The following is a 25,569-nucleotide window of genomic DNA, read 5'->3' as shown; positions in this document are numbered from 1 at the left end:
CATAATTATTATACTCATTATGGTGCAGTATTATAACATTATTATAGAAATAAGTGTAACACCAACAGCTTCGCTAACCAGCTAGTTGCCCTTAGAATAATGCCTGCCCTTGCCTAGTTAACCTCCAGTGAACAGGCCTTCTTCATGAAACATGTTGTGATTTAATAACTCATTTCAGATTTCATGTTAACACTGTTTTGCTTTGGCTTGATGCATGAAGCTTTTATAGTAAAACGAACTGAATTTTCCTCTAAGTTTTACCATATGTGTTTTCAATAAGACGAATAAATGCGTGACAGGAAGGCTTTTAGATTACATGGGTTGTAATACTTCCCTTTCTTTTAAGTTTTGCAGCTTTGAACCCAAAGTGGTTTAGATTTAGGAAGTTTGTTATCAAACATGACTGGAAAAACTTAGGACACTTTTGGCAAATCAAAATCACATAAAATTGATTGTGCAGGTGTAAAGTTTGCAGGTGACAAAAACATATTTCCTAGAATCCCATTCTTGATTTGTATTAGGAGTAAAAATTGGCAGTCATGTTATAATACTTCCCCCTACAATACATATTATATGTGTGTATTTCTATATATATATAAATATTAAAAACGCTAACACTTTTTTTTCAATAAAACAGCTTTTCAAGATGAAGCCTCACATCATTGTACACATGCCTGGCATTCTAACATGCATCGAGCCTAACTATATGCGCCATGTGCAGACTCAGCATTTTATTGCTGTGATTACTTTAAGCTAACATCCGCATGTTCTTGTGTTAAAATACAGGGTGGGCATTTTACTAAAACTTATACAATGTTGTTTCTATAACCTCAAGTTTTTATACCTCCTGGACTGCGTGGAAACCTCCCTAATTCATGATAGTGATAAGTCAGTGTTCTTGTATATTCACAGTTTTATTGCTAAAGTGCTGTGAGTGCAGGAAGCGGAAGTCTTTTATCCGGAGGCCAGATATTATACAGGCTTACCCAATTAAAGCATTTTCACCTTCCCCTGTCACTCAGTCATCATTCTGAAGTTTACCAGATCAGCAGTCACTACCAATCTTACTGAATTGTAAATTGCTCATTCACTTGCAGTCCTGGTAATTGTGCCTGGATGTAGGATGCATACTGATGAGGAGCAGGTAAGAAGCGATACCAGTAAAACACGTTTAATGACACAGGGATAGGTGGAAGATTTGGATTCAAGAGTCTAAGATTTTTTAGAAAAATTACTCAAAAATGACTCTATTAGTTACATTTTAGTAGCTGTATGGTTGTCATATTTATATCTTCTTGAGGTCTATTAAAAAAAAAACTGACACCCAGAAGCAATGAATTAGGGAAAAATAAGGTTAATATACAGTGAAAAGTGTAAATGATATTTTATTAATTATTAGTATAGAAATGATTATGGATGAGTTTTTAGGGAACAGAATTCTCGACAAAAATATAATAAGATCTTTTTATTTAAAAATATGTGTATATTGTATTATCAGGTAGGATATCATCTGTTACACATATCATTTTCTATACTAAGACCTAATCACCAGTGAACAAAAAAAAAAGTAACATGTGATCGGACCAAGCGGTAGTAATATGGACTCCATTTCTGGATTTAATGTTAAGAGTATTTTGATTTTTGATGTATATTTTTATGATTAATACGTGCGTGTTTTAGGTTATTGCTAGTTGTCAACACTCATTTATTTATTCAGCATCTATGTATGCATAAAATATATTTAATCAGAACTAAAACATTATAATATGCAATATTAGAGCCTACAGTGTACTGATTTATTCAAATAGATAAGACAATGGGGGTAATGTATCTGTAGCCAGGAGGGCCTTGTGCCTTGTTTTAAAAAAAAAAAAACGTTTTAGCTCTTTAGATTAATTTTTTTAGTGACTTTAAAGGGCTCATTTATTTGAGCATCCTATGCCTTATAGTTCCCTACAACCTCTGTAGGCTCACCAACATCTGGAAACTAGCAGAACTCAAAATTTAATGAAGAATTGCAAAAAAGCTTGCAGATCCATCCTTCCGCCAAAAAAAAGAAACTGCAAAACTAAGAGGAGAAAAGGAGAATAATATGTGATATATCCCCTTCATCTTTCTGTTACAAATGTTCAATAGTGCCAGTTTCCTTATTTTCAACACATGAATAAGAGTTGAAATCTCATGTACTATGCTGGTACCACTAACACTACAAGCCAGCAGATAGCATTGTCACAGTTTTATCGTCACTGAAGTATGATAAAGATGACCAGGGATTGTTTGATCGTTTTAATGCTGAGAGAAAAATTTCCTTTATAATGCTAAATTCTAAAGGCCATTTAGAAAAAAAAAGTGTCTAATTTTATTTAACCCAGAATTGAATCCTCTAAATTTCGAATGCATAATAGTGCCTAGATTTGTACAGTGTGCAACATAGTTTACAATAAAACAATCTCACTCCTTGAGGTAATATGGAGCGTTTGTAAATGGAAAGATCCATCTAAATTAAAAAAGAAAAAAATCAGGGGTCTGGATAGAAAGCAGCAGAGTGATCCTACAGATGGCGCTACATTCATGGACTCTTAGCACCATCAAAGTATGCACACAAATACACAGACTTATGACACCAGGGGTCCAAGTCATTTGCTTCTATTTTAAATAGAGTGGCTAAACTATCCAACTGGAACTTTGAAGATTTACTACACATTACTATACATTTGCTATATTCATATTTTCTATACAAATACTGTGGATGCTTATACTTTCTGTAACACATGAAAACTGTATCCTTTAGATACCACTCTGCACACAATTTACTACCAAAAAATTTATTTAAAGTACATTATGATAATTAATATACAATGGCCCAGATTTATTAAAGCCCCGTCACCAGTTTTCTGTCTGACTTTCTCACTTTCTTTTTAGTGCAAACTGTTGGCACTTGTATTTAAGAAGTGTCCAAGATACATTTGGGTCTTGTCTGCTCTATGCCCCACACAAAATTCTGCACATAAAGGGATGTTCCTGTGCAAAGTGACACTTTGCGACACACCATGTAGTGTCAGACAGAATTGTGTCACATGCCCCAGGTTAAAAGTGCACCAAAAAGTGTGACATGTATATGTTGCACTCTGCACACTCAACAGGCAAACTGCATATAGTGTACTAGTGTACTATTTTTGGTAAATCTGGGCTGAAATCTATTGCATAACTGCCAATTGTGCTCACCAAGTTAGCAGTCTTGCAATTATGTCTTGAAAATGAAGATGATCATGTAGAAGGCTAAACATACAGTATGCTATTAACTTCAATACAAAGCACTTTAATTGTAAGAGCAATAGTTAAAATCAAGTTACCAATAAAAACCCAATGACACACAGTTTGCCTGTGGAATGTGCAGGGTGCGCCAAAAGAATTGTGGCGCACGTCAGTAATAAATGTGGAGCAAACTCTGACTAAGTAGTAACACTCCCCTTTAAGTGCACATTTTTTTCACCATTTTCAATGCATTTGGAATTTTTTTTTCTGTTTCCCAGTGCATGGCATGGAATAATTAATACTGTCATTATGAAGTGCAATTTGTTACACAGAAAACAAGCCCACACACAGCTCTTTACGTGTAAAGATAAAAAAGTTATACATTTTTGAAGGTGAAAAATGGAAATGAAAAAACATAGGGTGAGGTTGTTAAGGGATTAAGTGCAAAGTCAGACAGAAAACTGGCTTAAAAACTTTAATAAATGTGGGTCATTATATGATGTCATGTTAACACATAGGATATACACTTTTAAAGGATGTCCCTTTTTCTTCTCTAGTATCCATTAAATAGGTATTCCAGCCAAAGACATCCCCTATAAGTGCATATTATGTTGGTGCCTGATGCCTGTGAACTGATCTCCAGAATAGGGACTTCAGTCTTCAATACTTTCTGCCAACAAGACTGTGGCTAGAAGGAGTTTGAGTGCAAATTGATTTTCAGAGTAAAGCTCATTATAACATCAATGCAGAACCCAATTACTTTAGTTTATATAATATATTGAATCAGTGGTATATATATTATATATATTTTATATTCTATTTAGAAGTTTTTTAAACTATGAATTTTATTGTATCTTTTAGTATTCTAATAATCGTTGCGTTTGTTATGAGCTACTATCCAATAATTTCCCCTTTTGGGAAAAAAAGTTATCTATCTCTTTCTACTCATTTCTATTATAAGGATACTAAGCATCTGTATTTTGTGTGGGCTGATATTTTAATGCTGCGTATAGTGGTCGTCTTGTCTAATGACAGATGACCTCTTGAAGGGATCAAGAGGAGTAATGAGGCAGTGTTTCTACATGAGTCTTCTGTAGCCTCCCATTAGAGCCTCACTGGGACATTATTCCCTCAGGGGAACAAGAGACACCATACAGTGGCAATCATTGAGTCCTTCTTCTACTTTTCCTTCATATGTTTGAAACCCATGACAGAGAAGGTCACAAAGGTTAGAGACTCACACCTCAGTGACTGATAGCACACATAGCTCCCATGAGACAGGGAATTGTTCTACCTTACTTCCTGATGATTTCTTCTTGGGCCACTGATTCATGTTGACACCCATTGAGATCAGATCATTATGCTGACATAAATACCTTCGCCAGAAAACAATAGTAAACAAAAAAGGATAATCTATGAGGATGAACGAGCAATATGTCCTATAAAATGAATTAGCTCTCATGTTATCTAGACAGAAATCTAAGCAGAAAGTCCAGGTGGAGGCCAAATGGCTTTGCCTTATTCTTCCCCATGCAATTCAATCAAAATATTATTACATTGTACTCATTATTAACATTATCATCTAGAATTCAGAAGATGGATCATAGATTTCATGTTTTATTAAATATTATTCTAGATAAATCCACTTTTTAATTTGTTCAATATCAGATTATATTTTTTATCCAATTTTAGATTTAGATAAATTTAATGCAATAATTTAAGATTTGATTAACGTCAATGGTTCATGCTGATGATTTATGAAGATATGTAGTGTTTTATAATTGATAAGAGCTGTACTTAGCAAGTAGAAAGAATTCAATGAAAAAAGATAAAACAAAGAAAATGCTCTCCTGACCCTGGTGTTGGGAGAAAAAGGTTTAGCCTGGATTGCATAAACATTAACCCCTTCTCCGCCAAAAAAAGAATTAGCAAGAAGTTTTTTATATGGTTTTATACAGATGTGGCACCTATGCTCTACTGTTTCTTTGCAAAGATCACATTTATTTGGCAAAAATCCAAAGCTTGTATATAGAAAGTCAAGCATTCAAACATTGAGTTTTGAGTTTTATTAGTTGGCAAGTTAGACCACACCCACTTTTGCAATGGTCACTGCCCTTTTTCATACTAGCTATAAAAGCCTTTAAAATATGCTAAGTATTGTGATTTTAAGGATGCTTGACAGCTTTTAAGATAGCCAGTGCTAAAATTTACCATGCTTTACTCACCATAAGTAACAACATTTTGGCCCCTATATATTTTATTTATCTTCCTTTGTGGTTGAAAATTTGTGACTCTGGAAGTAAAATTAGCAATTTAAGCCATGTGCCCAAAGAAGTGCATCTTGTCAAATTTACTGCAACAATTTGACAAAAAATTTTCACAACCCAAAAAGGCACAAAGCTGATGGCACAAATAAGTGCAAAAAGTACCAAAAGAAATAAACACAAGTGGCGATAAATTCCCCTGCCTCGTAGACTTTCTTCCTTTCTAGTTATATCATTATTTTTTAAGTAACCAACAATAGTGAATCAAGCTGTAGCTGCTGTAGCATTTTAGCGCCACTGACCATTTTGAAATATTGATATATGACCTTATTGACTCTGGACTCCAGAAGCATTTTATTACAATGCTATATCAATGCTATATCCAGAGAAGAGTGTATAAAGACTTCATAATTCACAATATTTTAAGACTTCACAATTTTGTTGTAATCAATAAAATAATAATGTTTTGTAACTTTAGACTTTAAATTTTAAACATTGCCAGAATTTATAATTCATTTACAAAGCCACTTCTCTTTGACCATTTTTTGGTGGGAGTGGAGTGGGCAGGAGATGAGTTGGGGTGTGGACACGCCAGCCTGCCACATTTAATATGGTCTCAAATGGAAAACCAGCAGAAACTATAGCTGAAAGTCAGACTTGGCTTATACCGATTCAAACTGGTGGAGGGTCCTTCTGGATCTACTAAGAGGCCAGATCCTCTTCATATCTGGCCCGTTATGCTGCAAAAAGGGGGGGTATTAAGAATTGGATAATCATTTGACTATAAATAGTTATGCCATAGAAAGCATATATTTACCAATAAATGTATATCTGTGATACCTAAAAATACTGAAGAGAAATGTAAGATAGAATAAATGGTTTATTAATACACATGGATTTATTTATGCTATAACGAGGGTTGCTATAATATATACAGAGAACCCTTTTTATCATAGTTATCATGTTCCTGATTTTTCAGGATATCTTCAGAACATGGGATCCCAGCCCTAAGGTTGGCTCAAATTCTCGTAGAAATCCTAACACTGATTTTCACAAAATGGGGGCTGTTGTATAGAAAATTTGTCTCTAAAACAGTTAGTGGGTCACTGAAAAGAGAATGAAAAATATAGGAAATAAAAATCAAGTAACTTCCTTTACCAACTGAAGTATAACACTACCCGATGCTGAAATGACTAAAGGCCTATGTAATCTTTTTTACTAATATTTGTTAAAAATGATTTGCGCAATGAAATATGTGTATGAAATTACTGGAAAGTATATCTCAGTTTTAACAACTCATACAAATTATATTTGCTACTTGCGAGTACAGCCTTAATTCCCATGTTATTTAGGGGTTAATCTTTGTCCTTGTCCCTATTATGAACATGCTGTGCATTATGAGACCTCTGTAACTGGGTAAAAAAGTGAAAATATAATACATCTGTTTTAAACATGACTGCCAACCTCGCACCTGTTGACCTGTAAAAATATTTTATACATATCACAAACACAGATGTCAATTTTAGCTGAACATTCTTTATTTTATAATAGTCTGTGTAGCTTTTCAGCAGGCTCTGTGTGCAGCGAGGCCTGATACTATTTATTACTAAAACAAAGACTTACCATCTAAGAAGAAACACTGTTAATTTTATATATAAGATTATAGAATAAACATTTACATGTTATTATGTAAGAAGCATGTCTATCATAAATAGAGTCTGTCAGGTCCAAAATGTCTTCCAAATTAATAGGATTTCTGTGTAGGGGCCTTTAATAGAAACAGAAACAACAGATACAATTGGGCCAATGCATAGATAGTTTTTTTTGGACATGGAAAGAAGTTTGCAAACTCAACAGGCCCAATTTGCTTAAAGGGGTGTGCCCATGAAAGAAAATACTCAAATCTCAATGATAAAGATAACATGATCAAGACAACATCTAATCCATTTACACTTTTACAGTGAAATATTCAGCTTTACGGGTGGGCACTTGCTGAGCAGACATTTCTTGATTCCTCATTGCTATGCTCATGCATGAGATGCTGTGTTCTAACAATGTGCATAAATTATCATGGTACGGGGTTTATCTACACTTTTTATTTTAGAAATATCTGACTCATAGAAAAAGGGAGAATAATAAGACGCATTTAAAAAACAATGACACACTCAGCTTTGCTATTTCATGTAACCAATAAAAAACACACACTCAGCCCTGCTATTCCCACCGTTGGATCAAGAACTTGTACGATGCTGGTCATATCCAAGGATGACCAAAAGACACAACATTAGGACTGATAGAGACAGATTAGAATTTTATCTGTGAAATGCTGTATTTTTGTTACTACCCTGTTTCCCTGAAAATAATACAGTGTCTTATATTAAATTTTGCTTCTAAAGAAGTGCTAGGTCTTGTTTTCAGGGGCTTGTCTTATTTTTCAATGAATCTATTGTTGAGCACAAAATCAACATTTATTAATACACAGTAGTTGTTATATCACAAACCTTGGCAAAACCAGCCGAACTCTGAATTGCATCAAGGATTTTTTGTGACTCTACATCCATGGGGGATTAATAAAGGTTTTATTTATCTATCTATCTACAACAATCTATGGTACATCATTAATTCCTGGAACCTCCTCATAACTCCCCAAAAAACTTAATGCTGAATTACAGGTGACTTTATTTCTTTTAGAATGATTGGTCCCAATCTCTCAAGTTTAGCAATTGCACTTTCCAAAAATGCAGGTGTTCAGGTAGCCTACTTATTTTCAATGCAACAGTACTACAGCTACTCCACGCCCCAGTAGCCGCATAAGTAAATTTGCATAAAAGTCTAATAAAAGTTAACAAAAAAGTGTGGGGATGTGAGGATTAGCCCTTAAAAGGGCTATCCTCACGTCCCATTGATCCACCTATCACCCAATCTACCTTTATAGGTAGATTTGTGGTGGTAGGTTCCCTTTAATTAGTAATAACAAAAGAGAATGGATTAACAAACAATGGGGCAAATTTATCTTAATTTATTTCTATTTTGTGGGGTTTTTTGCACTTAAATGTCTCTATGTTGTGCCATACTGGTCTAATGTCAAAATTTGCTTACATAGATATGTTTATTCTCGGTGGATTGTGGATTGAGACATGTTCATATTTTTGTGACTTTTTGTAAAAAGTCTCAATAAGAAAAAAACCTAGAATAAGCTTCAGCTGACAACATTCTGCTGGCAACATACAATCATTTAACATTCTTCAGACTAATGGTATTTTGGGGGATGGATTGTTATTTTAATATAAAAAAATCATAAAATTGGGTATAATTTTATGTTTAATTGGAATAATACTGTTTCAACTTTGTATATACCAATGTTCTATTGCTGTGGGGGAGGGGGTTTAATGTGAACAACCTCATATTATGATACTTATTTATTGATAAACTATTATCATTTTTTTCTGTTTAAAAGAATCAATTAAAAAATTATTAAAAAGATTATTATTGTTATTATTATGCACCTGGGGACCAATAATCCATATGCAACATATGTCCTTGGTGGAGTAAATCTGGGAGAGAAGGCTCAGGTCTGCTAGTAGGTTCAGGTCTGCTAGTAGATAAAAGCATGAAATGTCGATCAGCTGACGCTAAAGCCAGCAGGTTCTTGTCATATATTAAAGAGGTATGGAATCCCACGATAGGGATGTAATATTACCACTCTACAAGGTATTGGTTCGGGCTCATTTGGAATATGCCCTCCAGTTCTGGGCACCAGTCCAGAATAAGGAGAATGTATAATTGGAAAGGGTACAACAAAGAGCCATAAAAATGATAAGCGGTATGGAGGATCCTTATTATGGGGTAAGATTAGAAGAACTAGATATGTTTATTCTAGAAAAGAAATAACTAAGGGGGACTTGATTAATTTATATAAATAGATTCATGATACATACAAAAATATGCTGGGAAGCTGTTCCAAGTAAAATTTACATCAAAAGACAAAAAGGCACTGCCTGCTTCTGGAGCAAACAAGGTTTACTCTCCAGAGGATACAATGCCTCTTTACTGTAAAAACAATGAATCTGTTGAATAGCCTGCCTTGGAAGCTGGTCACAGGAGGGACTGCAGAGAGCTTCAAAAAGGGTCTAGATGCCTTCCCATACTATGTAACCATGTAAGTGCTATTGGATAAAGGACCCTTGATGAGTAATGACCATGTGATCATGGTATAACTGTTCACTATATAAAGCAAATATAGCATTGCAAGTGAATGTGGTCTTCTAAGGGGGATAGTGGGGAAACCGCTACAAATATCATAAGAACACCTGGGTGACAAATTCTGTATTGAAAAGTCTTGGCTAGGAGATGTTGTAATGAAGTTCTGTACTCAAAGTAGCAGAATTATCACTTACAAGTTTCAAGATGTCACGTCTACATGTATCTAATTGAAGAATAACATTGTGGTGTGTGAAACAATAATATATATATATGTTATATGGTGATATATTGTATACTGTTCTATTTATGTTACATGGTGCCCAATGGGAAACTGTAATTTGAGCTGGGTTGAGTGGCATAGGATTTGCCTGTATGTGTCCCTGAGATTCGTGATGGCTACCCTACTTTGCAGTATATACACAGAGCCTTGGACTGTGAGAATTACAAATACAAAAACACCATTCTATGCATCCACTGCTCTCTATGGGGAAGATTTATAAAAAGTGTCATATGGTAAGACAGTGCACAATCTGAGTAGACAATCTCATGCTGCCCAAGATTCATATTAGAGTTTGATAAATCTGGTGTAGTATACAGGCGGTCCCCAACTAAAGGCCACCCAACTTACAGACGACCCCTAGTTAAAGACGCACCTCTCTTCCCACTGTGACCTCTGGTGAAGCTCTCTGGATGCTTTACTTTAGTCCTAAACTGCAATGATCATCTGTAAAGTGTCTGTAATGAAGCTTTATTGATTATCCTTGGTCCCATTACAGCAAAAAATTCCAATTTGTTCCTATTGTTCCTCCTATTTTGCCAGGAGCTACAATTATAAAATATACAGTTTTAGTTGCATACAAATTTAACTTAAGAACAAACCTATGGAACCTATCTTGTACGTAACACAGGGACTGCCTGTATACATACTTTGCACCTCCTATTAGTAAACTTTGTATATTCCAGAAAACTACAGCACAATTCTGGCTCAATAACATTATTTTTACCACATAGACTTTTTGGTGCAAAACCACACCCTCTTTTCTTGGATCATGTACTTTTTGTTGTACCAGTCGTAAAAATGCCTGAAAACTATGTAAGACCCTTAATAAATGTGGAAGAGATCGTTTTTGGCTGCAAATTGCAACGTAATTTCTTAAATATATTGATAAATTTGCCTCTATGTATAATTTTTTGCACTGAAGAGGTAAAGTCCCTCTCCAAAAAACAACAGCCCCCCCCCCCCCTTTTCTTCTTCATCAGAGCTGTTCAGTGTTATGACCATCAGGACTTGTTTAGACTTGCTCCAACACATTTCTAATTTACTGAAATACTAAAGCATTTCAGGATATATACAGCAATAGTGATAAATACAGAAAATTACAAATCCCACTTATAGCTTTTGGAGGGCACGGAACAAAAGATTGCCTGAATAATGTCTATATAGGGGGGATATCTCAAAGTTCCATTAGCTTCCATGGCAGTATACCACATGTTCTGTATATTAGCTATGTATGGTCACATTTTTACTTTAAACCGAAGAGTTGCTTTAAATTATATGGACATAACCTTTCATGGCAGACTAAGCAGAGAGGTCAATAAATTTCCATAACAGTCTGAATTATATGGTATTGCTTATTTCTATGAAGTAATGTCCATACATGTCTATGTCATACTAGAATAGTATTTCCACGTAGGCCTAAATTGTTGGATTAGTCACAGACAGCTACAGTGATACCGTCTGCAGTCCATCTCGATGTTTAGGCCTTTCTATTAAAATGACATGTAACCTATTTTGCCCCCCGCCCATGGAAATTCAAATGCATCTGTCGACTTGATAAAGCACTTGCCTGGAGGGAAGTATTGTTTACATTTTCACAGCCTTCAATGGGAAAGTGTGATTCTAATTATTTTCCTCCTGCTGAAAATTAATCCTGACCGTCTTGTTTAGCATATTAGTTTTTTTTATATATCTATTGGTGGATGATTGAATTATGCATTACATGCATGTTGGTTCAGTTGTTTTTATTTCATTTATTTAGAACCTCAGTGAACAGGTTGCACTAAAAGCTGGTGTGAGTAGAGACTGTTCCTCATTTCACGAAATACCAACGGTATTTAATGTTCAGGGATTCTCAAAAATGGAAAATTGCACATGTAGACAGAAATAAAACGGAATAATTAAAATCCAGGAGTTTCCAATATAGTTTTGCTTACACATATTCTTTTGCAAAAGTCCAGTATAGACGTTGTTCACTTTAAATGATTTACTTGAGGCAGATGCTCTGTTGTTTGCAGTCCTTGCAAACAACAGAGCATCTGCCTCAAGTAAATCATGTATGAAAATGTTGTATGAAAATGAGCATTAATAGTTCAACTTGGGGGCCATAAATCAGCTGACAGGGAGAGGGTCCCACAGGGATGATCAGTATGGGGCACTAAGTATTTTATTGTTCCTAAATGTAGCCAATCAATTTAAGGACATATACTGCTTCTTCTTTATTTAAAGTAAACACATTTTATTTTGAAAACACCTGCTTTTTTTTATTGTTGCTGAACTCTTCCCCAGTTGCTGCCTAATGTAATTATACTGTAAACTTGGGTACAGAAAGTTACTCATGTACCTCCATATTTGTTTTGAAATTAGTGGTCACTTTAAATTATAAGCATTTTTTAAAAGTTCTTTAAGACATGGATACAATTCAGTAGGAGAGCACCACAGACGTTCTTTCTGACCTCCGCATGGCACCCTGTCTATGATGCAGAAAGCGTTGTGATGTAATTGCACTGCCTGCTTCGTCCTCATAAGCCAGAAGTGGTTAAGGCAGCTTGGGAGTTGAAATAATTTATTGTTTTATTGCAGGGCACTGCATTTAAAATGGGGGACTCTATGCTTTATAATCACCTCAGAAAGGTACTGTATATATACAGTAAATATGCCTTTCTGCCTTTTCTAAGCATTTGCATTACAATATAATTGTGTGTTATAACTTACTCTTGCATCCTGACAAAATCCTGGGGTAGTCACAGGGGCTGGACATTGGTTTGCATGCATTTCAAAAAACAACATTATTTGCTGTGTTGACCCTTCTCCTCAGGTCCTCTGCAATTCTCCCTGGCATGCTCTCAATCAACTTCTGGACCAAATCCTGACTGATAGCCGTCCATTCTTGCACAATCAATACTTGCATTTTGTCACAATTTGTTGGTTTTTGTTTGTCCACCCGTCTCTTGATGATTGACCACAAGTTCTCAATGGGATTAAGATCTGGGGAGTTTCCAGGCCATGGACCCAAAATCTCTATGTTTTGTTCCCTGAGCCATTTAGTTATCACCTTTGCTTTATGGCAAGGTGCTCCATCAAGCTGGAAAAGCTGGATCACCAAACTGCTCTTGGACGGTTGGGAGAAGTTGCTTTTGGAGGACATTCTGTTACCATTCTTTACTCATGGATGTGTTTTTAGGCAAGACAGTGAGAGAGCTTATTCCCTTGACTGCGAAGCAACCCCACACATGAATGATTGTAGGATGCTTTACAGTTGGCATGAGACAAGACTGGTGGTATCGCTCACCTTGTCTTCTCCAAACAAGCTGTTTTCCAGATGTTCCGAACAATCGGAAATGGGATTCATCAGAGAAAATGACTTTACCCCAGTCCTCAGCTGTCCACTCTCTGTACCTTTTGCAGAGAGAGAAGTTTTTTCTGGAGAGAAGTGGCTTCTTTGCTGCCCTTCCTGACACCAGGCTTTGCTTCAAGAGTCTCCGCCTTACAGTGCGTGCAGATGCACTCACACCTGCATGCAACCATTCCTGAGCAAGCTCTGCACTGCTGGTAGCCCAATCCCAAAGCTGAAACACTTTTAAGAGATGGTTCTGGTGCTTGTTGGTCCTTCTTGGGCACCCTGGAGCCTTTTTTGCAACAATGGAACCTCTCTCCTTGAATTCCTTGATGATGCGATAGATTGTTGACTGAGGTGCAATCTTTCTAGCTGTGATACTATTCCCTGCTAGGTCAGTTTTGTGCAGTGCAATGATGACTGGACGTGTTTCTTTAGAGATGGTTAACAGAAGAGAAACAATGATGCCAAGCACCAGCCTCCTTTTAAAGTGTCCAGTGGTGTGATTCTTACTTAATCATGACAGATGCATCTCCAGCCCTGTCCTCATTAACACCCACACCTGTGTTAATGGAGCAATCACTGAAACAATGTTAGCTGTTCCTTTTAAGGAAGGCCTGCAATGAAGTTGAGATGTGTTTTGGGGGAAAAAGTTCATTTTCTAGGCAAATATTGACTTTGCAATTCATTGTTGTTAAGCTGATCACTCTTTATAACATGTAAATTGTCATTATAAAGCCTGATGCAGTAGACTTTGTAAAAATTAACATTTGTATCATTCTCGAAACTTTTGGCCATGACTGTACACACATACAGCAAATACTCACATACATTCAATAACATAAACACACAAATACAGTATAAACACAACACACACATACATCATATTCACACCCAACAACACAGATGTTGGGGCCCTCTGACACTTTGGGACCCATAGCAGCTGCTATGGCTGCTACCCCAGTAGTAATATAAATATCCCAGGTGGTTGCTGTATATAATTCATTGTTTATCACTGTATTTACTCTATTTTGTGTCTTTTAGTGTCTTCTGGTCTATCGTGCACATCAGATTTTTATAGTGGCTGAAACTGTTTGATAAATGTAGTTTCATTTGGACAAATGACATGCCAAGAGTGGAATTACAACTTCTTGACTAAAAAGTAACAAAATAGTTACAACCAGTTATTCAGTTACTGGGCTACTGGATAACTGAAGTGGATATGTGGCTAAAATTGTGATTTTTTTTTTGAAATGTCGCGCTTCATAAGTTTGTCAATTCAATGAAGTGAAAAGTGAAGGGGTTTGCCAAAAAGTCATAAGTTTAGCCCAAAGTGGTTGATACAAAAATCTTTAGACATTTTGAAATGCTGAAAACTGTTTTAACTTTATTGAAACATCACTCCTTCTATTGAAGGATTCAGCACATTGGAGTTAAATGCGAAATGGGCCCGTATGGTACCAACTGAAAAGTGTTTAACAAAGTATTAATGCAGAAGTCATTTGATGAATCAGTATACTATACATATATTGTGTTATGTTATAAATACATAGGTGTTTTTATGTTATTAACAGATAAACATTTCAATTAACTAGGTTGCAGTATATGACTATATTTGGAAAAAAGAAATTGCAACTAAAACGTTGTCAAGCTCAGATATCCCGCATTTCATTTCAAATGGTGATGAAGACAGCGCAAAAGATATAACTACCCATGTAATGATTTATACCATTCATCTAAGAGGATACCGAAACCTTTACCGTCAGTTTCTTCGTCTTCCAGATGGCGCCATCGTAGAGGTAAATTTGTGTGGTGCCCTAAGGTTGGGACATTTTCATTGAAATTTTCGAAGTCAGAAGAACTTGACAAATAGGCCTAAATTTTGAATTTTGAACATAAAAGGAAAACACTTATAAAATAACAGCCATCATTAGCGTTTTTAGTTTACTATACATTTACAGTTCAGCTGCTGCTCTAAATCCCTCAGTGTTTTGTCTATAGTACACCCAATCTTAGAGATATGCCTGGCATGCTTTAGCTACTGATACAATCATACTGTGAAATGGGAGGTTTCCAGTAGTACCCACGTAACAGTACACTTTTATCTGTAGTTAAAAGCACCAGCACTGTATCTCTAAAAAACACTGAGGACTTTTATAATATACCGTTATAATGCTGGAAAAAGACATAGGGTTGTCACAACACATTGTTGATCCAGAGGAAGTCAAAAAACCTGCAAGGCCCAAAGCAGTTAAAAAAATTGGTAGGAATCTGATAACTGGTACCCTGACCGATCTTGAAGTGGTCTGGGCACTCCTATACCCACCCTTACTGCTGCATAGCATAAGTTCGTCTTAAGCAAGTGAATGAGACAGGACTACAATACCAAGCACAGTCACTGTATTATGTCAACCATTGTGCTAGGTGAACAGTAAAGAGACTACACCTTTATCTGGACACTATTTTCACCTCAAAAAGCAGATGCAGAAACAGCCCTTTAAAACAGAATAGAATAAAAAAATTAGATGCCCAATTGACATTACAGTATATGCACTGTCATTAACCCTATGTGGGCAGGGATTCAGGACTCCTGGTAATATTTTGAATGCTTTCACACAGTGTTTAACCCATTCAGGACCAGGATTTTTGCATTTGTAATAATAATAAAGAACAGACAACGGCGCAATAGTCAATAGTAAGTGTTCCTAAACGGGTAGCTGCTGATGATGCCTGGTGACCTGCACCCAGATATGGAGGAATGGAAAAAGGAAGTACCTATAGAATTAAACAAAATATTTCATGCACCTACGGCACAGATTATTGCAACAGATATTTGCCGACAAACAAACCAACACCTCTCCAAGCAAACAAAAGCTAGATCCTCTCCATCGCATCCTGCAAAATCTTACATTTAAAATCTTACAAAACATTTATTCAAAACAACTTGGAAACAATAGAATGCGGAGTGTGCCCCAGCTGGCAGCAAGAACTCCGTGAGCAGTCCAAACGGAAGTCTGGTGACATCACCTTCCTACAGAATGCCTCAGTGGACAAATTTGCCACGCATTTCGAAGCATAACGTTTGGCTTTCATGATGAAGAAGGCAGAGAGACTTTTTTCAATGTGTTCTAGGGAAAGGGGTGATGTGAATTTTCATTTATTTCAGGCCTCCTATGGTACTTGTCCCTAGTGGGTCTAATCACTCATACAATATACGGTTTGTAAAGAGGTTTAACTAATAGTAAAAAAAATATATTGCAAACACTTTAAAAAATGAAATTATTCAAATCAACCACTCAAATCCCTATGTCTAGAAACAGAAGAGTAAATAAGTTATGGATTTTTGAAGGTGCAGAGTAAAAACAGATACGCAAAAACAAAGTGCTAAGTCCTGTAAGGGTTAATGCAGTGTAAGACAAATCCATAAGAAACTAATTATTATTTCCTAATTATTATTTCCTTTATAGCCTCTTTGTGACATCTCGTTCGTGAATGATCCATCACTAAATGTCAACTCAAGTTTTTGATTTTCTCTTAACCCCATAAAAGTATATGTGACCTGAAATTCTCTAGAATTAAAATTTTAGAAATGGATGATATAAAATATATATATGAGACTAAGGTAGTGTAATAACTATACTACCAAACAGGAAAATGGAGGCTAAAAATGTCTGTTTTCTCTAGGGGGAAAGTGATACTCATAATGCATTAGAAAGAGTGTTTTCTTTGAAATCACAGCCTGTGTAAAAATTCATTGTCTGAAAAATAACCACTGCTCAAAGCAAGTGAACTCTTAAAACACGGGCAGCTTTGAAATGATTGTAGTGCGCATTACGTTGATAAGAGTTGATTAAAGGGCATCTTTAACAAAATTTAGCATGTCAACTCTTGTGCCACTCTTGTTAAATGTGTGTTTGTTCCTAAAGTGTTGCTATCTACATTAATAGATAGCTGCATTTGCTATGATAACAGGTGACACAATAGGTCACATAATTAGAATTGCAATTGTAGCCCCAGGTTCCTCTGATTTTTTTAACTGTCCAGCCCATCTATCCTCCCTTAATAAAAACAAATTAGTTTCTCCGTATTCGTTGGCTTACGCTCGGGGTTGTTTTCTCTCAGAATGGAATTGGCTGTGAACTCTGCTTTTTTAAATAGTGAATGTAAAGTCTTTGAATGTTTCAAAATTAATACTAGCAAAAAGTGAAATCCTCATCTTCTTCAGAAAAGGTTACAACATTCACAGTGACACATGATGGCTCAAAATCTCTTAGTAAACAAGACTATAAAGGGCAGAAGCTAAGATTTTTTCACATGTACTGTATAAGTAAATTCATTTAGATTGTTTATGTCTTAAGCAATTACTTTAGAAGTTTCTAAGGATAATTTTGATTAATAACATTAATGCTAATCTTACGTAGCCACTGCCTGGCCAGATGTGTCACCCATACTGAGAATATGTTGCGTCCCTTTAGAATGGTCTGATTCATACAAAACGGTCTTGTCCCTTGAAAAATTTTAAGGAAACCCAACATCAAAATCAAGTATGATAAACCAGGGACAGTTACTCATCCTGTATATCCAGACACTGTGACTGTGATAATCTTCTTGAATTTGTTATCCATGGCCTTCTTCCTTCTAAAATCAACTAAAATCAACTAAATTATGCTAATGTGCCTTTGGGGCACAGTAAAGCCCTCTGTGTGGCTTTACAGACTGCTACACTGTCTCACCCCCCTTCTCCCTAAGCACTTGACTAGGAAGTCAAGATTAACATTGGGCTGATAAGCAATAAAACAGGAGCAGTGGAAAACTTGTAAAGAGGAGATCAGAGAGTGAACAGGCAGAACAATGGTCAGGGACAGGCAGAAGGTTGAGACAGGCAGTACAGAATCAACATCAAAGGCAAAGCAAGAGGTCATGGCAGGCAGTGAAGAAGCGAGCTCAGGAACAAAACCGGTGTCAAAACGGAAAATTAGGACTAGCACAAAAGGACATGAAACACAGCTTCCTCTGAGGCAGGGAAGCAAAAAGATACAGGAAGGGGATACAGGAAGGGGCTGGAAATTTAACGGAATGGACAGCCGGCCAGCGCCAATTATCGGCATGCTGGCCCTTTAGCCTCACTTACCCAGCAAATTACTGAGCAGTACTCTATAGCTGCATCAGCCTCTGCGATTGTCCCATGCTGTGCGTCTTTCCTCCTCTCTCTTTCTGCCACTTGTCTTCTTTGCCCTTCTGTACAGACTTCTATTAAGAAATGTCAATTGATTCTTCTGTGAGCATGCAGTCTACCTTTAGTGTTCAAGATAGAATTCAATGTAAATTTAGCAGTTTATCTAATACGATATCTAACATAATAATTTATGTTTGTATGATATTGAATTTTGTATCATTTTTTGGGGGAGTTATTGAAGATGGGTACCTTTCATTTTGATTGGACTAAGAAGCAAATGCTGGATTTCAGAGTATAAAGAAACATCTTATCTCTTTGTGTGGAGAGATTTGTGATGCTGCAGAGAATGAGCTGCAAATTGCCAGATACAAAGAAGCAGCCTGATAATGGATAGGTGGGTTGCAAATAGTGGAGTCCACATTTTTGCCTTATTTGCTCTTATTAAAACATGTTGTGGATCTTACTATAAAAGTCTACAATGTAGCCCACCTACAGAACAATTGGGCCAGTAGCATGAAAGCAATTAGTGTACTGATGACAGAAATAAATACAATCTGAAAACGATTATGCTGGCCGAATATAATTAAGGCCCCCTGTCCACGGAGAAGAAAAAGTTTGCAGAATCATTGTAAAGTATTCTTTAGTAGATAGTTAGATATCTTTTAGACAGATAGTTTGCCCATGCAAAAAAAGGGTCAAGTATAAAGTTTTAAACATTTTTCTCTGGCTTCTAGGATTATGAATTTAAATGGCAAGGTAATAACATTTCAAAACTCAGAGTAAATGAAAACAATGAATTGGTATGCATGGCCAAGAATTTGAACTATTTTCCCACTTACCCCCCTCCATAACAAGTGGGCTGATTGGCAGATGTGGGGCGTTCCTGCACGTACCTGCGCATGAGCTATAGCCTGTGCCATGAACTGGGGCATGTGATAAATCCCCCCCCCACTCATTGATAAGTGTTCAAGCTAATGTTTCTAATATGTTTTGTTAACACACTGTACTTTGAACTTTTCTTTTCCTTTTTTTATCTAAACACAACTATTTTTTCTATGCTTTTATAGATATTTGGAGATTTTAGTGGCATAAACCTTTTACCAAGTGAAGAAAACAATGCCGTTGAGGACCATGCCAACCAAACCTATTCTCCAATGTGTAATACCACTGCTGTAGATGTAAGAGAGAGGAAAAAAAGTACAGCAAACAATTGAGGTATCATTCAAATGCATGTTATATGCAGCAATGAATCAGCAGATTGTATTTTGGGTGATGGGTTCCCTTTAACTCATAACATTACCAAACTTTATAAACAAGTGTTAATTAAAACTAAATAGATAAAATGTTAGGGAATAAAATGTAAAACCATCTGAGAACTGTGATTAATCTTTAACCATTATTTATTGATAAAAATTGGGAGATATTGTAATAAATTCCCAGGGCCCAGAATAGCTACTCTCAATGATCTATTTCCATCTGATTAGGGTCCAAGCTGTAACCACTCCTCTGCAAGTGGCGGTCAGATGGAGAGAACTGATCCCAAACCTAGACGATGACATGGTTGCATAAGATGCATCATATTCCCTGCCTGAGTGCCACCGTTGTCACTATGCCCCAGAGGCTTTTAGCTCATGATATTGGCTTGTCTAGTTTTACAATAATTTTGGTCATCATCATTGATCTAACTTCATCTGTGTTAGACTTCCCTGTGCTTTTAACCTTTGTGGTGTGTCTTTTTGCAATATTATATGAGTATCTCTGGCCTAGATATGTTATGGTAGATATGAGTATTCATTACTGAAACCTTCTTCCTTGCTAGGAAGTCCACAATTCTCAGGTGGATGGTCCCTACATCACCTTCTCAATGTGCAAGAGAGCAGTCAAAAACATTATTCAATATGAGAGGATCGTCTATAAGAACAGGAAATATGCAGACAAATTTAGTAAAATTTGGAACTGCTGGTGCTACCCCCATTTAACTGCTTATTGACCTGGAATATTGGAATATTGGATGCGTGATATTTTCTCATTTTCTAATGTTTTCAACTGTTTTTCTTAATTTTTATTTTAAACAATAAAACAAGTTTAAAACAGCTATGAATTCATGAGATACAACAAATAAAATTGAAAACTTTTAATGACACCTCATACACGGAAATGCTGATCTGTCTATTCTGTTTTAAGTAATGCTTATCTACAAAGCCATTTCCATTTTTGGTTTATATTTTTTTATTCAGTGCACTCCAAAAAGGTGGAAAGGATAGGCCAACATGACAGATCTCCTGTAACGAAGGCTCCCAAACTGATATAACTTGAAATTACTCTGAACCTAAAAATCTGACCGTAAAAAAAAGCCAAACTCAGCAACAAATGTTCACACAATAACACAACTAAGTTCAATAAACACATACATGAAAATGCCTGTGCAAATGGCATGCCCTTGTTAAAAGTTATTCTTCAGTTTACCTACTTCTCATTTTTGTTGGATTCATATGTTAAACATAGAGAATGAACTTTGCAAATAATGTGTAAAAATCTTAAGGAATAAAAATAGCTTAAGCAGTTTTACTGAGACGAGCAGAAGAAAAATCACATTGTGTTGGGAATTGTAAATTAAATATAATTAAACATGTCTGCTCTACAAGAACATCTAGAGCAGCATCTTTAAACAATTACACAGCCTTGCAAAAAATGCACTCTAAAAGTCATCTTCTTAATGATTGTTATATTTTATTTTTAGTTTACCATTCATATGCATCATTAAGAAAGGAACAACCAGGATCATAATGTTCAAAACAACTGGATACGCTCAGATGAGATCTACATAGGAATAAATCACCAGGATGCGAGGAAGGCAACTTCAGGTCTTCTTGTAACACCTGCTGGAAAAGAAGCAGAGCCAGACTGTAAAATGTGCATACTTCTCTGCTAATAGCCTGAGTAGCTAAATAATGACAGAGGAGCACCTGGTAACCCAGACTTTACTGACATGAATCTTGGGAGAGGCAACTATCTTGAACCTTATCCTTTAGTTCTCTGAAAGAAAGAAATTCACACCCATATCTGAAAAATCCACAAGCACTGTAGTGTCATACAGATGTTAGCTTCATAGATATGTTATAAAAAGAAAAAAACTGCAATATTCGTGTATGATATTTAGGATGTCTTTCTGGAGAGTGGAATTAATAGATTCTACTTAAAATGTATTAACCTTCCATTGCATAGCAGTATCCCATGTCTCACTAGGTGATTCCTGTTTAGGGTTTAATGTAAATTCTTGTCACCATGATAGATCGACTGTCTGTTTCCATGATTATAGAATGATGTAGGTATCCAGTACTGCCTCTTGGTCTCACTGTATATGGTGAGAGATTTCGCAGCCTCTTTGAATTATGTAGACAGCACAATAGGGCAAAAAAATACAGTTTGATTACAGTTTTTATTTGGTTGTTTTAATGTCTTAGGTTTCTGTTCAAAATATTTTTAAGACTGTAAACTAAAGGGGTTAAATAATCAAAAAAACTTCAATTACAGCATTGTTCCAAAATAAAAAACACATATTATTCTCATATAGAGGACCAAAAAAACCAATTTATACTACAAAACCTTATACGAGCCCAAAATTGTAGAAACCAATAACTACTCTTAATACAATCTTTTAATTCTATCAATTTCATAAAAACATATCAAAAACAACATATGGGGATGGGTGGGCCTGAAGAAGCCCACTTGAATAATAAAAGCAGTCGGAAAACCTCTTTAAGTTAAACATTAAGTAGACATTATTTTAAAAAATTCCTGTTGTGTGGCTGTAAGAAACGGCAAAGCATGTGTAAAGCAAAATTCACAAAACTTCTGATGAGACTATTCAAAACTATGTACTTGTAGACAGAGTCATGATAGGAAAATCATGTGCCATTTATTAAACTTGCACACTGGTCACAGATTTCATTCATCTTGGAAGATATGTAAGACACTTTTCCTTATTGTGGATCCAAGTTGGAATACTAGTTTCATAAGAAAGAATTAACAAAATTGGGGCTGATTTATTAATCTGTTTAAGATAGAAATCTGTCTCAAGAATCAAGGGTTTTAGACATTTTTCTGGCACTTCTACAACTAGAATGACAAAAGTGGCATGGCTTATGAATGGTCATGGTTATGCACCAAAAAGTAACTGTGACAAAAATAATACCAACAGGACAGAATTTTGTCCTAGTGTTCTGATAAGTCAGCTCAAAAGAGATGGAAAGTACTGTCCCCCAGTAATCGCTATATACAGCCCAAAACAATCACTATATACAGCCCCCAGCAATCACTATATACAGCCCCCAGCAATCACTATATACAGCCCCAAGTAATCATTATATACAGCCCCCAGTAATCGCAATATATAGCCCCCAGAAATCACTATATACAGCTCCCCAGTAATTACTATATACAGCCCCCAGCATTCACCATATACAGCCCACAGTAATCATTATATACAGCCCCCCCCCAGTATTCACGATAAACACCCACTATTATAACTATATACAGATACCCATTGTAACTATATACAGACAACCATAATAACTATATACAACCCCCTATAATAACTATATACAGACACCCATAATAACTATATACACCCCCTATAATAACTATATACAGACACCCATAATATTAATATACAACCCCCTATAATAATTATATACAGACTCCCATAATAACTATATACACCCCCCATAATAACTATATACAGACACCCATAATAACGATATACATACACCCATAATAACTATATACACCCCCTATAATAACTATATACAGACACCCATAATATCTATATACAGACACCCATAATAACTATATACACCCCCTATAATAACTAAATACAGACACCCATAAAAATGATATGCCCCCTATAATAACTAACTATATACAGTCCCCCTATTATAACTATATACCCCCATAATAACTATATATACCACCCTATAATTAGATATGTACAGTCTCCCTATTAGAACTATATACACATCCTATATTAAGTAACTAACTATATACAATTGCTCTATAAAACCTAAATACAGTCCAAGGTATAATAATGAAATTATACTTCACCTTCCTCCGTTCCCCTGATCACCGACCTCATTGTCTTCCCTTGCGGTGTCCCTCCGAGGTGTACCAAGATGAAGGGGCCCAGCTGAAAGAAAGCACAGCGACGTCAAACTCTACACTGACGCAGTGATATCACACATTGCGCCGCCATCTTGATTTGCCGCAGATAGTCTAATGGCAGGTGGGGGCCCCTTTAAGGGCAAAATGGTGGGCTCGCCAGTCTTATACTATGACAAATTTATCAGTCTTTTGGATGAATCTTGTGGAGCAAGACTGGCTAGACTACCTCTGCACTTACCGCTCTTACCTTACAGCACTAAATCTGCCCTATGATGATTACAATCAAAATGTTTCCAGAGCACATCATGAGTGCCCATTTGTCTTTTTTCTTTATCCATTGATTGTGGTGCAAATAAGCCAAGTCACTTATGTAGTTAATTTGGGCTTTTTATTAACATAAAGAAAGATATATACAATATGTGTGTGAGAAAGATTGACTTAAGTTACTATATTTTAGAAACAGACCTTAATATAAGTTTATGCATTATGGTTCACAGGCATTTGATATGCTGTGTTACAGTGTCTCCATAAGGAAAAAGGAAAACTGTCCCTTTAAAGAGAACCTGTCAGGGCAATTTGGGACACTAAACTACCCACAGGTTCTTGGACTGGTGGTTTAGTGTCCCAAATTGCCCCCTACATGGTCACACACAAAAAAGGAATTATACTTACCTTCTGTCCCAAGTGGTGCACATTAACTTACCCGTCCCGTCACAATCCCTGATCCGGAATGTCCGACGAGGACTCGGAGCTGCCGCGATTCACCAAGATTGTGTGTCCAAACTCCTGCATGTGTCGATTCACCGCTGAGGTCCACCAGAGTTCACCATCTTCTTCCAGGTGTATGTGAGTGCTTATCTTGCGACACAATTTGAATTTTAAATTCTGCGGTTTGTCCGGATTAGGCGTGAAGCCAGGATATTGTTCCGGCTTTACTTCCCGCAAAGAGAGAGGAGGTGCCAGCATGGGATCCACTTTTCTGCAGGATCTAGACCTGTAGCCGGTTTAGGGTCCCAAATCGACCTGATGGGTCCTCTTTAAAGTCTTGGAGGATCCTCTGTTATGTTGAAGCAATTACAAGTTCATGTCATGTACAAAAGGTCCATCAGAACAATTCCACTGAAGAATCCCAAGAAGTGGATTTTAAGACATTTGTTACAGTATGAATTAGAAATCTTCTAAAATACTTAACTGATAATATGTACTGTGTGTGTAATGACAACAACATATACTGTAATGGAAGTAAGTATGGATGTGCACATGCATTACATGCATGGAGAGTGGCTCCTAGAATCAAGAACTCCAGTCCAATGATGGTAATCAGCATATTTTAACCCGTAAGCACAGCTTCTACACAGCCATAAAAGGTATTTGATTATTTTTTTGTAGATTAAACTAAATTTATAATGCATAAAAGGGCGTAGTATGCTGCTTACACTACTATATATCCTTGTCACTGTGATCCATAATCCGGCAGGAGCCCTTGCTAGAATAATGTTATATTTAAAACTTAATGTAGAATAGATCATTAGTTAAAATGGGTTTACAGATTTCCAAGTTTAGTTACTTATCCTGTAAATAAAATGGTTAATGCAGCGGCATATAATCTGTTACATACCATTGAGTTCACATTTCTACTCTTGCCTCTTGCATCTCATGTAGTACAGTGCTTAAATGCAAAGCAATTGTTGTATCGGCGTTGCTGCTCCTTTTCACTGCTCCTCAAAGCATTATCACTTGATTTATTTAATAAATGTGAAGCCTGAGCTTGTCGGCAGTGTCGTTTCTATTGGAGTGCTTCCATGCTGTGTTTGTTGAAGTGCTAAGTAATTTGCTTCTAGTGGAGGCACATATCATTTAGCACTACAGTGCATATTTAACGGGATGATGAAAAACA

General features: G+C 36.2%; 1 protein-coding gene across 1 annotated transcript in view; it reads left to right on the top strand.

Annotated features, from left to right (window-relative positions):
- LOC140133023 (uncharacterized) overlaps window positions 1-23,001 on the top strand; it is a 137,184-nt gene extending 114,183 nt beyond the window's left edge. Inside the window, exons 11-13 of the mRNA XM_072152567.1 lie at window positions 14,932-15,135; window positions 19,580-19,727; window positions 21,253-23,001. Coding sequence (XP_072008668.1) covers window positions 14,932-15,135; window positions 19,580-19,726 — 351 coding nt within the window. The 3' untranslated portion in view covers window position 19,727; window positions 21,253-23,001. The remainder of the gene's footprint in view (window positions 1-14,931; window positions 15,136-19,579; window positions 19,728-21,252) is intronic.
- The last annotated feature ends 2,568 nt before the right edge of the window (window positions 23,002-25,569 follow it).

This window comes from Engystomops pustulosus, chromosome 5, assembly GCF_040894005.1.
Source record: "Engystomops pustulosus chromosome 5, aEngPut4.maternal, whole genome shotgun sequence".
NCBI classification, from domain to species: domain Eukaryota; kingdom Metazoa; phylum Chordata; class Amphibia; order Anura; family Leptodactylidae; genus Engystomops; species Engystomops pustulosus.
This window is presented reverse-complemented; position numbering and strand designations above follow the sequence as displayed.